The sequence below is a fragment of the Epinephelus lanceolatus genome, chromosome 12, assembly GCF_041903045.1.
Source record: "Epinephelus lanceolatus isolate andai-2023 chromosome 12, ASM4190304v1, whole genome shotgun sequence".
Taxonomy (NCBI): Eukaryota; Metazoa; Chordata; class Actinopteri; order Perciformes; family Serranidae; genus Epinephelus; species Epinephelus lanceolatus.
Genome location: NC_135745.1, coordinates 27,171,784 through 27,187,565, shown reverse-complemented (window position 1 = coordinate 27,187,565; position 15,782 = coordinate 27,171,784). Strand labels below are relative to the sequence as shown.

Genomic DNA, 15,782 nt, shown 5'->3' with positions numbered 1-15,782 from the left:
AACCTCAAATAAATGCCTCTCCACCTGCCCTTGAATCTTTTTCTCTCCTCATCCTGCTATATTTGTGCTCGTGTTTTCCTGCTGTCTCACTGTATGTTAGAAAGGGGCTGTTATTCTTTTCAATGCTGAATCTAAGGCCGGGGTATAATTAGAGGGGGAAGCATCTGAGCTAAGAAGCAGGAGAGAGTTCTGGAGTTCTTCATGGAGATTGTCTTGTACTGTACGGTCCTCTCTGGCCAGCACTGGATGGGGCCTGGAGGAGGCAGAGAATGTGAGGAGGTAAACAGTGCACGGGTCAAGCAGGATCTGATGCTGCTGCTATAAGGGACAGACTGTCATAATCACATGCACCAAGGGGGGCCAGTAGAGACTGCAGCCAAGATGGCTCATCCACTGGGGTCTGCAAGGGAAAATCCCCCAGCTGGCCAGACCAATACTGTCATGGAAATCACTGCCTACAGAGAAGTCACAGCACTAAACAGTCACTACAGATTACCTATAAAGGAAAATATGTTACACAAAAAATGCAATAATAATAATAATAATAAAAATAATAATCAGGCATTTAAAGTAGAATCTATACTGTAAGAAAAATCTGAAATATTTTTTGAATTTGAATTTTTTTTGCCATACATGTGTTATTTTATATTATTCTGTCATATATTATTCTTCCCAGGGTAAATTTTTTATATTAGACAGACTCTGGTACATAAATCCAATAAAAAATACACAAATTAATAAAAGAAAAAAAAAACAAAACAACAGTAAAAACGTACCATACATATATTAGAGCTGGCACAATATCAGATTTTTTAACATGGTTATCATAGCCAAGGAGTTCACAGTGACAATATTATCACATTTCACATTTATTTCTTTTCTTGGTAAACAAATGACACTTTAAATAAAGGTGTGAGTTGCTGGAAAGTGAGACAAAGTGAGAGCTGAAAGAAATGGAAATTATTTAAGAGGTTAACTTCAATACTGGTCTATTGCAACACCCCTAACATATATATTCAGTCCTACTACAGGATCACATAGTCACAGAGGAGCCTGATACCTATTTGGAACTATCTTCCATTTTAGCACAACTCCAAACACCGGTCCCAGGGAGACGCCTCATCCTCCTGATCTCCACTTATTCTACTAAACACTCATTCAAAAGATTCTGTTTCCACCGTTGCACAAACCCATTCTTTCAGTTCTGGGGCCTTTTTCCCCTCAAGTGTCTTAAAATAACTCAACAGACTGTTACTATCGCCACAATAATAATAGTGACAGTGTTCATTTTCTTCTGGATCATATGAAAATGGTTCTGATTAGTTTTTTCTGGGGCTTTTTGGCCTTTAATCAATAGGACAGTTGTTAGCATGGAAGGAGGAAAGAGAGGGAGGATGACCACAGATTGGACTCGAATCTACGGCCGCTATGGCAAGAACAAAGCCTTTGTACATGGGGCTGATTCTAATGTGCATCTTTCAAAAAAACCAAGAAAAAACAATGGAAGTAGTCATTTGTAATAATAGTAATAATAATAAGTTTATTTGGTACAGCACCTTTCACAGAAACAAAATTCACAAGGTTCTTCTAAAAAGACGGCCATAAAAAACAGAAAAAAACACACAGGCGACTGAAAACCAAGGACAACTTAGGAACAAAGGCCATTTTGAAAAGAAGGGTGCTTTTTGCAGGCTTCTACGGAGACTGCAGACCGTAGTGTTGGAACCACTGCTGCAAAGGCACGATCAGTTTTTGTTTTCAGTGTAGAGAAATGGAAATCCAGTCAGCCAGAGATACTCAATTCACAAATCTGGCCCATGATGGGGTGCCTTGGTGGCCTGCCAACCATTTTCTAATTCACAATGAAAGAAAATTGATTTACACTGGGATTCTTTTTGTACTTTGAATCTAAATAATGTGCAAGAGTGCTTAAAACAGCACCACAATAGATTAAAAAAAAGTGACAGGGGGGGATCCCAAGACCCCCCTGACAGCAAAGCCATAACAATTGGAGTCAACAATGGGGGGACCAAATCTGCTGGGGGAGTGGTAGGGCTGTGGGTCAAAACATATCAGAATTTGAAAACTAATTTTCTGTTATATTATATGATTTATTATAAGCAGGTACAGCTGTGTAGTATACTAAATGGATTTTCAATAAATGGACACGCAAAACTGCAGTACACTGTAATACTAGAGCCAGTGGTAATAGTAATGGCAATTTGTTACATTTATTTATGATTCTGATTAAGCATAATTAAATGGGGGAGGGTTGGCCCTCTCCAGATATCTATTACAAATACTGCTTTACATGACAGAGGTCCAGGGTAAGCCTTAAATCCTAGAAATGCCCCTGCGTACACCTGACCTCTGTGGGTTGCCTGTGCAGGGCTGCTGCGACTGTATTTGCCTCTTGTCAAAGATGAGTGAGGACAGCAAAATATAATCAGTGTTCAATATTAACTGGCCCCTGGCCTCCTGTTGTTTCGGAAAACTAACTCTTGGGCAAAGAAAGTTGAGTATCATTGAAGGAGGCCTTGGTTGATGATCTAAGAGACCTCCTGGTGATGAAGGGACAGAGAAGGTCACAGATGTACTCATGCCCGAACACAAAGGGCTCTATATGTGAGGAAAAGTATCCTAAAATGAATCCTATGCAAAGGGAAGCCAATGTAAAGGAGGTAATGCACAACTCTATAATTTATGTGTGTGTCCTGTATCTGCCTCTGCCTCTGGTGCTTGGGGTTTCCAAGAACATAACACAGTACACTATAGTGTGATTTGATCTTTCCTGGGTATCCATAAATTTACCTCAGTTCTTCCCATTAGTGGAGACATGGGATGGGAACCTCCACACATCGGGTATAAATGTCAAATGCTTCGGCTTTGGCATAGACTTGTGAAGATGTCGGATCAGAGATTCACAATTGGGACACCTCCCACTGTCATCCCTGGGCTAATGAGCTGAAATCATTATTTTATTTGAACATTTTGTCATTTATTTTCCAGAACAGGTTAACCTGTGATATTCAGATTAGGAGTGAAATGTTTCGCATGTTTAGAGAAAAATGGTCTGATGACATGTGGTACAAACCAAAACTATGAACTTATTGTCTCATAAAGAACAAGTACAGTGTGGTGCCTTATGTGAAAATCCCTGAGTGCACAGAGTTTGTTTGTTGTGTAATTTAGGTGAAGTTGAGAATGAGGTTCACTTCTTGTTTTACTGTCCTGTATATGAAGTCATAAGGAATGCACTTTTCGGTAAGATGACCCCAATATATGTTGATTTCTTTTGGCTGGATGGTCATGAAAAATTTGAGTTTTGTTTCAGAAAGGGAAGATTTTCTGTGGCTGAATTTCTTTGCCAACCCTGGGATAGAAGGCAGAGTTAAAGAACATCTACTTTGGATTGTTACTGGGCACATGTAAGTGTGCATGACACAAATGAAAAATCAAATCAAATAAAAAAATCTACTAAGAAAGAAAGACAGAAAGGTGAAGATAGAACTTTAAACATCTATTACCAACACACCGACTAAACTGGCCTTGATTACTGTATTTGTGCACATTTATATATCATCAAATCAAATTTCACACATTTGCACTTGTCATTTTGCCAAAATAAAAGCATCACTTCTTTCCATGTGATCTGTTGCTGGTGATGAATCAAAGAACACCACCCCCTAATTCATCTTCCTCCAGTTTCTGAGGCTGCAGAGACACCTTGTGGCGAGACACGGCCATGTTTTCCTGTCAGCGCTTGAGCCTGTGGCCTCAGAGCTGCCTATACATACAGTACATTTGTGACATGGACAGACAGAGGTGTTTGAAATAACTGCTCCTGAATTCCTCTGCGGATGTGCAGCAGTGCCTGCAACAAACATAGCACCAGGCCCACAGTCCAGCCAGTCAGGGCCAGTTATTTGGAGGTACAGTGGAGAGTCATTGTGCTGGACCCATACTCATTTTAAGCATGACGACATTGTATGGGGAACTCATATTACCCACACAGGTATGGCAGGCATTCTGTTCACTTGGGGAAAGAGTTTAAATAAGAGGTAGCCAGCTGCCGTCCCTGGGAGAGACCACGTTGGAGAGCCACTGCTGACAGTTGTAGCCCAAAGTCTGGATTATCATAACAACGTCGCAACAAGAGGTAGGATCTCACAGATTGCACATAATTACCACTGCTGTTTCAGCTCGGCGCACACATAAAAGCTGGGGCTTACTGTAATTTGGATGTGCAAAGACAAGAGATTATTACAGGCACCACAGACAAACACTGAGATTGTATGTGCTCAAAAAAGATCCAGCCCACAACAGAAGGTCAACACACAGCACGGAGCTGAGAATACAAAAGAGTTTGAGTCTCATACATGAGAAATGGATTCATGAGGGCTCAGACTGAGCTGCAATGTGGGCTTTTTAGATTGATCTGCAGTGGAAGATCTGTTTTTATCAAGTGCATTGATAAATCTCAACTGGATGATAATGACAGGCTGTTTTTTACGGAACAACACAACAGTAAACAACTGCAAAATACTCAAAATTAGATTGTAAATGAATGACTGAGTTTTGACATTGTGTAGAATAATAGAAACTGCATGTAAATATGTTTGAGATATGCAGTTAATGGCATAAATATCTTTATTTCTTTCAAAATAAAAGTCCTCTGCTACTTTCATGTTATCACGGGGGGAGACAAACACACATGCTCTAAATAAGCCCCCCACCCCCGCTCCAAATCTGCACCATGTGTGCACCTCAGGTAAGTGTTTACTGTTCTGCTACACCTGTTGGTCCTGTGCAGCGAAGCATTTGACTGTTTTAAAGGCACCAAACACTACAGGACAACTGACAAGGAGGCAGTAATCACTTAAAGGACGAGGCAGAAAATACATCCTGAGACATTCTCCATCAAAGAGCGTGTTGATAGCAGGCCGGGCTTTGAATTCCACAGCGCTGTTAATGTGAGAGCAAACACACTCTGTGCTAAAGAGAAATTTGCAGGAGGAGATCTGAGCTGTTGGACTTAGTCTCTATATGTCACACACTTTTAGTTTATTTTAATGATGTTCAGGCAATATGAGCTCAATTAAATCCAATGGAAGGATCTCTGTGGCTCGTTTGCATCACATTATGGTCATTTTGTGTCTCTCTGTTGTCAGTTTGGGTCTCTGTTTAGCTGTTTCACATCATTTTGTGATTTTTTCTGCATCTCTTCATAGTCGTTTTTGTGTCGTTTCACATTTCTTTGTTGGTATTTTGTGTTTTTGTAGTCAGTATGAGTCTCTTTGTGTTCAATTTGCCTCCCTTAGTGGTCGGTTTGAGTCACTTTGTGATTGTTTTACATCTTTTAGTAGTCGTTTTTGTGGTGTTTCACATTTCTTTGTAGTTATAGTAGTCATAATAACTGTCTTTGTAGTCAGTTTTTATCTCTTTGTGGTTCTGTGGTTGTTTTGTGCTGTTTTGTATCACTTCCACACCAATTTGCATCTTTTTGTAGTCAGTTTGTGTCTCTGTAGTTATTTTGCATCTTTTTGTGGTCAGTTTGTGTCTCTTTGTGGTTGGTTATTGTCACTTTGTGATTATTTTGCATCCCTTGTTAGTAGTTTTTGTGTCAATTGACATATCTATGTAGTTTTTTTGTGTCTGTGTGGATATTTGTATCTCTTTGTGGTCAGTTTTTGTCTCTTTGGGGGCTGTTTTGCATCACTTTGTAGTCGTTTTTGTAGTGTTTCACATTTCTTTGTAGGTATAGTAGTAGTAGTAGTCTTTGTAGTCAGTTTTTATCTCTTTGTGGTTGTTCTGTGGTTGTTTTGTGTTGTTTTGTGTCAATTCCTGATCAATTTGCATCTTTTTGTGGTTGATTTGCGTCTCTTTGTTGTCAGTTTTTGCCTTTTTGTGGTAGTTTTGTGTCAATTTGGGATCGCTTTGCATCTCCTAGTAGTTGTTTTTATGTCATTTTTCATATCTTAATTTGTGTCTTTGTGGATGTTTGTATTTCTTTTTGGTCATTTAGTGTCTCTTTGTTTCTTTGTGGCAATTTTGCATCACTTTGTGATAGTTTTCCATCTCTTTGTAGTTTTTGTTATGTTTCACATTTCTTTGTAGTTATTTTGTGTCTTTGTAGACAGTTTTTGTCTCTTTGTGGTGGTTTTACGTCACTTTGTGATTGTTTTGCATCTTGTAGTAATTTTTTTGTCATTTGACATTTTGTTTGTAGTTATTTTGCGTCTTTGCTGATGTTTGTATCTCTTTGTGGTCATTTTGTGTCTCGTTCTAGTCAGTTTTGTCTCTTTGTGGCTATTTCGCATCTCTCAGTAGTCATTTTGTATCTCTCTGTAGTATGTTTGAGTCTCTTTGTTATTGTTCTGCGTCACTTTGTGATCGTTTTGCCTCTCTCAGTAGTCATTTTTGTGTCGTTTCACATTTCTTTCTTGCTATTTTCTGTCTTTTGTAGTTATTTGTGTCTCTTTGAAGTCAGTATATGTCTCTTTGTTGTTGTTTTGCGTCACTTTGTGATCATTTTGCATCTTTCAGTAGTCATTTTTGTGTTGTTTCACATTTAATTGTAGTTATTTTGTGTCTTTTGTGTCTCTTTGTAGTCAGTTTGTGTCTCTTTGTGGTTGTTTTGTGTCTCTTTGTAGTTGTTTTGAGTCTCTAGGGGACACTCTGCAGATGACACCGAATTCTCAGATGCTGCTGCTGGTTGAAAAACTACAGCTGAACTATAGTGATTAGTTCACACTGGAGATGAAGAGACTTTCTAAAGGCCCTCTGACCCTGGAGGGCCCACTCAGTGATCCATCCACTGAATGTATGAGATAACACCTGCTCTGCAGTTATATCATCTGCCACATGCCATTTTGGTTTATCACTCATTGAGTCACGTTTTCAGTCTCATGATATAGGAGAGAGGCAGCTGGAAGAAATATGAACCAAGGACGCAGCCATAAAGAATATACAGTGAGGTCGGCTGATCCTATCTGCCTCTGGCTCAGGATACTTAGTTCATTAAACTGATAATAGGAAAATGTGAACAATAGGTTCCTGCTGGAGTAAGCAGTTTCACACTAGTGCACCTCCTCAGACACACAAAGACTGTCTCCCTCCAGTGCTTCATGTGGCACTGACACTGCAGACTCAGTAGCTTTTTAAATAAGCCGTGATATGAGGGACGCAAATTTATGCAAAATCAGTTGGTGACTGTCATTCAGAACCACCACTCACCCTATGACTATTATACTATTTCTGATTCAGTTAAGTTTTAGCCATTTTAATTTAACAATTTCAGATGTCCAGGGGTCTCAAGAACTTAGATGGAATTAACTTTTTTTATTGCCTCAAATGGATAAAATCTCCACCTCTGTCAGTTTAGATAATTGAGGAAAAAAATGATTGAATGACAAAACTGCAGAGAATAAGACCACTTTATGAAAAGAACAATGTTGGATGTGGGAAAATACATATTTAACATTGTGAAGATTTTGTTTTAATGTTTTAAATGTGTTTCCTTTATCTGAAGCTAACTCCAAAGTCCGAGTGAGGTCAGGCTAAAAGCTGTGAGACTGCAAGGACAGCGTCTCTGTCCATCCCATCTATGCAGCAAAATTCTGGGCTGAAAATTGACGGCAACATAGAAGTGGCAAAAACTGCAGTTCTTTGAATGGCCACTTGGGGCTGGCTCCAGAAGCCGGTCAGTTCCCATAGACCCTCATGTTACAATGCTCAACTTTACAGCGGAAATAAACATGTTTACAGCCTGGTGCAAAAAACACGGTTTTGGTCGCTAGCTAATTTCAAGATTCATGACAACTGTACCGAGGGTGAATTTTTATTAGACTCACCCGTTTAGATTTTATTAAAGCTTAAAGTTACGCATAATTAAGGGTGGGCTGCTTGTGTCCTCGGATTTCATCCAAATATAGTCACTTCTGGCTCCAAGATGGCAACAGCTGACATACCAAACCCAAGGCTTTAAAACAGAAGTCAACAAACTATTGAGTGACATCACAGTAGCTACGTGCATTATTTTTACAGTCTATGATCCTGCCCTTATAACACTGTTTCACAACTAGGGGTTGTAGGAGCTAAGTTTATTACTTGCAGCTACTGAGATGTTTCACCTGGCCTGACCTGGCTTACGTGCCTACCTCGGTTGATGCCATAGCTTCCTTGGTTGTGTTCAGAAAACGAACTGCAGGCTCCAGTTACATAACAATCATTGTATTTGTTAACACCAGCAAACAACGGTTGAATAAATGTCAATTTGTTTATCTGTCGTCCAAACTGGACACACAACTTTCCACTCGTTGTGCAGTCTTCTGCACCACAGCGGTGGAAAACCATTTGCCCTTCCGAGGTGAAACACTTTACGGCAACGTCAGTCCTTCCTTTTTACATTAATGCCAAAAATACCAATACAACGCCACCCAGTGTACACATATGGTAAATACAATTAATGTGTGCTGAGTGAAAGGACATATTTGGCTCTTGCAGGGGTACTTTGGAATACTGCAGGGGGTTCGTTCAATAAAAATGTAAATGTTAGTTTGGCAAACCACATTTTATGTTCAATATTCCTGTTTTCAGTGCAATTATTAACTACTGTAAACTGCCACAACAAGCATAATCATGTTGACATTTTTCATTGTGTGATTCTAACAAAAATGTTTTGCACTGTTCAGAGGAAACAATTCAGAAAGTTTGAGAACCACTGCCTTATAGGTTATTAGGTAGGAAGTCACCTGCCACTGTAAGTCCAGCCTACGTGAGACACATCTACAAACTGACTGCTCTCAAACCCCTTTAACAAGTTGGCCCAAGGACTAAGGCAGCCTGTCTGAAAGCGTGCGTGTCCCTATTTAGCTGAAATCAATACAGTCATGTGTGGAACTTGAGGCACTCAAGTGGCAACGTTCAGTGTTCTTTTACAGAGCAGGAAAAATAGGAAAGTTGTAAGACAGGCCATAAAACTCAAGTGTGTGACCCTTTGTTGTGGGTATGTATGCAAAACTGTGTGGAGCGTTTCGAGGAAACCATAAATGTAGATAACATTTATGGTTTCCTTCAGATTTCTTTTTGTCACATGGGGGATGTCTCTGAGCAACGTTTCCCCCGAGCAGCTGGGAATGTAGTACAATGAGAAAATTACTCATCCAAGAGGAACTTGTTGGCTTGTTTTCTAAGTTTTCTGCTTCTTGCACTCTAGGAAGGTTGTTAGCCCCCGCAAAATGAAAACAGTATTGTACTGACATGTAAAATAACTGGATGGAGGCCACAGATCCAGCAGAATATAGAAACTTTTCTATCTTTTTTGATTGTTAAATTTCCAAAAGATTTTGAACACATCTGGAATCTCAATTCTTTAAAACCTCTAACTCTGCCTGCTCCGTTAACCTCAGGGATATAATGTGTTATTATGAAAATCCAGTTTATATCGCTCTTGAATATTTAATTGATTTTGTCATTCTAAATGCCAAATTTTATATTCATGTACAGACTTTCTCTAAATCACATCCCTAAACTTTTATCTTTATCCTAGAATTGAAGGCTTTTCTCAAATACATTTTTTATGCTAATTAACCTTCTGTTTTGTGCATGTACATGTTGTTAATTAAAAAAAAAGGTTTCTAGCTTTTATGCGACACCAGGGTCAGCATGTCTGGATCTCCATCCCTGTTTGTTGCCCAGCACACAATGCACCGGGTCCTGATGCCAGTCCCTGCAGGTGGTGGGCCAACAGGGCAGCCGCTTCATGTTATTCATTCAGGCTGAGCCCGACCAGGCCCCATGGCTGAAGGCCCGGCCCTGCTTGCTGGCGAGCTCCCACCCCCAGGCCTGGCTCCAAAGGGAGGCCCTGGTGTCCCCATACCAGACTAGATACTCTTTTCCTGATTGTGCCATTTCATCAAGGTCTTCTTGAACTGCTCTTAGTCTGGCCCCTTTCCTGGGACCACTTTGACTCGGGAGACCCTACCAGGGGCTATCAGCCCAGGATCATGGGGACACACAAACCCTTCCACCTTGTTAAGGTGGGGATTCTTGGAGGACAGTGTTCATGAGTGAGGGTAGAATGGAGCATGCGACAATGCAGTGATGGTGGACGCTGTGCTGGACTTTCATGGTGGAGAGGGAGCTGAGCTAGAGGGCAAAGCTCTCAATTTACTGGTCCATCTACGTCCCAACCCTCACCTATGATCATGAGTTCAGGGAAATGACTGAAAGAATGAGGTCGTGGTCACAAGCGGCTGATATGAGATTCTTCCGTGGGGTGGTTGGGTGCAGCTTTAGAGATAGGGTAAGGAGCTCGGACATCCGGAGGGAGCTTGGAATAGAGCTCCCACCGGATGTCCGAGCTCCTTACCCTAGAACCCTCCTTACCCTTACCCTAGAGCCTCTGCTCCTTCACTTCTAAAGGGGCCAGTTCAGGTGGTTCAGGCATCTGATCAGGATGCCTCCTGTTAGAGGTGGTCTGGGCACTTTCCACTGGTAGGAGGCCCCGGGGCAGACCCAGAACACGATGGAGGGATTACATATCTCATCTGGCCTGGGAACGCCTTGGGGTCCCCCAGGAGGAGCTGGAAAGCATTGCTGGGGAGAGGGACATCTGGAATACTTTGCTCAGCCTGCTGCCCCTTCGGATAAGTGGTTGAAAATGGATGAATGGATAGTTTCTGGCTTTGGGAGAGCACAGCGAATATTGACTGAACTTTCCTTGGCCATGGATATAATATACTGGAATTCTTAATTCAGATGGTGTTTCCTTTCAATATATGAGCAGATGACCACACATAAGTCCACAGTGTGGCCATATAAATACATTTTTCTAAATTGTGTTTTGGAGGAAATGCCCGACAATCTCAAGAGTGGGTTTGCATCGACCCTCACGTCAACACTAACCCTTTGGCGACCCACAACAAATAACTCATAATGTCTCACTCGCCCATTAATTTTCATCCAAATCAAGGCTAATGTTATTTATGGATCCAAAGCTGCATGTGTAGCATTGAATTCTGTGTTTTCTAACTGGCAGAGAGCGAGAGGAGGCACAGGCAAAGTGTTGTCGTTGCGCCAAGAGAGCACCCAATGACTTTGTGTTGACAGCAGAAGTGTGCAGGATACAGCAGGTAGGTTTTTCATGAGCGCCTCATCAGCATTAACACCTTTCATCCGTGGCTATCTGTCACCTTGTTTACCCTTTGTAGCGTTTCTTTGTGTTCAAAATGAGATGTTTACCTGGTGGAGACCACTATATCAGGGCTGCTTCCTGTCCCAACACTGCATAACACTCTCATAATCAGGAGCTGCTGTTTGCAGGACTATCAGCAGAGGCGTATACTTAATAATCATTTTGTGCAAAATTGGACATATTTGTAAAATTAGTGAATTTGACAGCAGCCATGCATCAAAGGTACAGTATGATTTGTCATCTTGCACATTTGCTTTGTAACTGGTGACTTGGGAAATCTGTTTATGATGCTGGCAAATGAAAGTGTCTGTTAGTGTTTCCGGACAGCTCAACATGGCAACAAACTGGTTGTAATTCACAGATCTTTTCAGCAATCCTTCCGTTCCACTTCAGGAAGCAAAGGAGGACGTGGATCATCAAGAAAGATGTTTTTTGTGGCGGGGACCAAAAATACAGCTGGAGCGAGCAGAGGAAATGAAAGGAGGTAACAGGTTCAGACCAATTCAGGCTTAAAAATTGACTTAAATTGCAAAATGGGAAATGGGGGCAACCATGGCTCAGGGAGAAACTCTTCCTGATCATGCACTTGGGTTTTTATGTCATAATATTTTCACTGTAGCTTTAAAAGATACACAGAATAATCTCTTTCATTGTCAGGTCAATCTACCAGAAATTTCGAGAGGTAGATTTATTGGACAGGAAGAAGAGGACAGTGACGGCTTTAAAGGCGGGTGAAGATCGAGCCATTCTCCTGGGGCTGGGAATGATCCTCTCCTCAGTCATGATGTACTTTGTCCTGGGGATCACTTTATTACGCTCCTATGCAGACAGGTACAGGCCTGTTGTTTGAATTGTCTTTTTGCTTTACACCCTATAAAGGAGTTGGCTAATATTTCTGTCAGAAGCATGTTTTATTCATCAGATGTACTTGTTGACAAACTGCTCTCAGTGCTCTCTCAACCTGAAAATTGCAAAAATGAATACTTTATGAAACCAGATTTTCAGGAACAAATTATACCTTTCATAGCATGTGATCCCCCCGAAATGTATTCTGCTTCTTTTTTTGCATTAAATTGGATCTTCATTTAAATGTCAACACAGTGTGTGGACAGAGGAGGGTGTGTGTGTTGTCCTCAACTCCACGGTCACAGCAGACATGAACTGTTCCTACAACTGTGGGTCAGACTGCTGGAGAGTCTCCAAATACCCCTGTCTGCAGGTCTACGTGAGCGTCAATAACACGGGCCGTGTCAGCCGTTTATCTCACAATGAGGAGACCCAGGACACTAGCTCTGAAGTGAGTACAGTGCCAGAGGGAAAATACTGAAAATTACTGAACCGTTTCAAATGTTGACAATTGCTGTTGGTCTGGTTGTGGACTTACTCTGCTCTCAGTTCAGAAAATGTCAGTTGATAGGATTTTTACCTGGTCAAGCTGAAAGATGATACATGATGTATCCAGTACTGTAAAATGAAAGGACTACTTAACCCCGCAAATGACCATTTGTATAGCAATCACTCACCCTATGTCACGCTGAATATTTAAAGAAAACGTTAAGGTTTTTTTTTTGCATGCCTTCACCGTGAACGAAGAATTCAGAAGGGGAGACTTCTTGATGAAATGAAGTATAAGGGGGTCATCGCAGTGTGTGGCTTCCACTGGCAAAGTTCCAGTGGCTGGGAACACTGTTCATCTGCACACACTGCGATGATGCAAAGCTGGTTCAATATCGGCAAAGTTTCCCTTTATATTCATCGTCTTCTGTGGCGATCAGCAGTGATGTGGTGGTTCACTTTTACGCTGTGATCTGTAGCCTATAGTTCGGCTTTAGCTTCTAACTATCTTTGTCTTTTTAACCTGTAGTTGCTGCTAAGTCAGTTTGACATCCTGGATATATCCTTCAAACACAGACTGTAGACCCCTCTGTCTGCTTCTCTCTGGAATCACTGTTTCATTTTCCCATAAATATGATAATATTTCTTCAGGGAGTGCAGTTAGTTACAGTGTGGGCTCCATGCTAGCTCCCACAACTTGACGGACCATCACAAAGGGGCAGAGCTTAGCTAATTCTACGTTGATATTCCCAGCTTCTGATCTTAATGCCTCTCAGTGCATGTGCTTAGGAAAACATGGACGTCAATCTGATGTGCGTATGTCAAGTCATACATCAAATAACACAACGAGAAATAGCGTATAAAACAAGTCAATTGTCAACAGCTCAAATCAGTGTAAACGGGAGCGAAGTGTAATAATGTGAACCACCAAAATTTTGTGTGCAGTGTTAACTTAATTAAACTATGATGAAAAATGTTCATCAGCTACCTTTTTTTCCCACATTGAAGACAAGGTGAAGAGCTGAAATAAACAGTTGATGGAACTACGATGAAATGTGTGTTTTGTTTAGTTGATGAGTAGGAAAAAATAGTTAGTGGTGAGTTATCAGACATGCATAATGAGAGGAGAGGAGTACAGAATGATAAATTACTTTATGACATGTATTTCCAAATGTTTTAAACTAGGACGACAAGAACAGCTTTGCTTGCAATTATTTTCTAATGCCGTATGAGTGGTTGTTTGATCGGAGCGCCAACAGTCTGGTAAATGCCAGTAGATAGTTGGCGGTATGTATCAGAAGCCTCTAAAATAGGGATGCACAATATTGGATTTTTTTGCCGATATCCATATGCTGATATATAACAACTCATTTGGCTGATAACTGATATTGATATTGATATTGATATATCCACCTTTTTCCCCACCTAATTTTAGTGATCATCAAGTCTTTTCTGTAGTGGAATTAACATCATATTATACATGCATACTCTTGAGTCTGACCACAGATGGTGGAGCTGTTGAATGGATTTGTGGAGTTCGAGGCCGCAGAGGTGGCTGTTAGCAGCTAGTTCCGCTTGTTAGCCAATGAACTGCAGCAAAGCAAGCAGCTACCAGCTGTCTGACTTGTCATCTGTTGATTCCTGTAGGACTCCACTTAGATCTGAAGTGGCTAGAGAAGGTTTATGGTTTACAGTGAACTGGGCTACAGATAGTTCTCTTGTCTCAAATTAGTTATTTATGGTGTCAAAGTTTGAGATTTTGAGTTTTTCAACAGATGATCAGTTAGTGTGTGCTCGTGAATCATACTTTAAACCTGCCAAAAACTGCTGGTGTCGAAATTATTTGTCGAATTGTAGAAAACATATGTCTAAATAACACCTGATACAACCTCTCAACTTGCAACATGTCCTCATACAATAGATTGTATGATATCCTACGAATTAGCGCCCCATGAATGATGGTAGCCCAAAGCAAAATTAACCCAACCTGACATCCTTAATTGATATACAAATGGTTATTTTGGGGGGTATGAAGGATTAGCAGCCACAACCACAACAGAAATTTTGACCAACTGATTGCCCTCTAGATAACCTCAGTGTCCTTCAACCTGTCATTGCAGTGTCTCTATGTGCCCAGGTGCCAGAAGGACAGCTTGGCCATGCACGTCATTATCATGAACATCTCTGAGCGTCTAAAGGTGAACCAGCAGGTCCCCTGTTTTTACGACCCCAGCGAGCAGCAGGAGACCGTCCTCCTGACGCGGCTGTACGACTACAGCGTCATCTTCCACTCGCTGCTGTGGCCCTCCTGCATGCTCATGGGAGGGGCCCTCATCATCGTCATGGTGAAGCTCACGCAATACCTCTCCAGACTGTGCGAAGAGATAGGGAAGATCAAGAGGTGAAATGCAACGCAGCAGCTGTCAATGCCGAACACATGGCGGTTTGGTGATGGACGTATGACATGAAAGAGATTGTTTCAACCAAGCGACCTTGCTGTGATCTCTCGCAAACTTTCCTCTTCGGCTGAGGCGTTTGGAACAGCTGGCTTTCTCTCCGGATCGAGGATGTGACTGTTTCTAAACGTGAACTGAATGTTCCAGGGCAGAAACTGTCAGATGTATAACAGGCTGTTATACAGAGAAAACTAGGACTGTCTTTTGCATGGTGGTTAAGCACTGTAAAATGTTTTACGGGTACGAGTTTGTTACACTTGTGATAAAATAAACGACACACGTGACATTGGCAACCTGTATTTAAACTGACGGGAGAAATCACTGCTGTCCAAAAATATCCTCTGCATGTGGTTGTTAATGTTGAGGAATGTAACAATGCTGAGAACTTTCCTGAAACTATAATATACTCTCTCAGTGACCAAAAAACATATGCAGGTCTCTCACAATGAAATCTTTCAGAAATGAACGTAAGATGTATATGGGCCAAAGTCATCATGTGAGATTTGGATGTCCAAAGCTGTTTATGAAGTAAAAATAAAGAAAAATGTCAGTTAAAAAACATATTTATTGAATCCATTAACCTCTGTTAATCAATGACATGAAAATGCATTGATGGTATTACAAAGTTTAAGAATTATTAGACATTACAGTAACAAAATATAATAGCAGATATCTGTCCTGACCTCATGGTGAAATGCAAAAAAGCTACATGAAGTGTAAAGCCTAAAATTTATGCCACAGCAATGCATACCTTTAGATTTTACAAAAAAAAATCATCAAAAAACATCCAGAAG

General features: G+C 40.9%; 1 protein-coding gene across 2 annotated transcripts; it reads left to right on the top strand.

The window, feature by feature from the left end:
- Positions 1–4,074: 4,074 nt before the first annotated feature.
- On the top strand, positions 4,075–15,471 carry kcnmb2a (potassium large conductance calcium-activated channel, subfamily M, beta member 2a). Of its 2 annotated transcripts, none has more exons than XM_078172827.1 (6): positions 4,075–4,159; positions 11,042–11,135; positions 11,591–11,681; positions 11,855–12,028; positions 12,299–12,494; positions 14,653–15,471. In XM_078172827.1, the coding sequence occupies exons 3-6, from the start codon at positions 11,623–11,625 to the stop codon at positions 14,935–14,937; spliced, it is 714 nt and encodes a 237-aa protein (XP_078028953.1). In that variant the 5' UTR covers positions 4,075–4,159; positions 11,042–11,135; positions 11,591–11,622; the 3' UTR covers positions 14,938–15,471. The 2 variants fall into 2 exon arrangements, with proteins under 2 accessions (XP_078028953.1, XP_033507298.2); XM_033651407.2 differs by having other exon boundaries at positions 11,559–11,681.
- Positions 15,472–15,782: the final 311 nt, after the last annotated feature.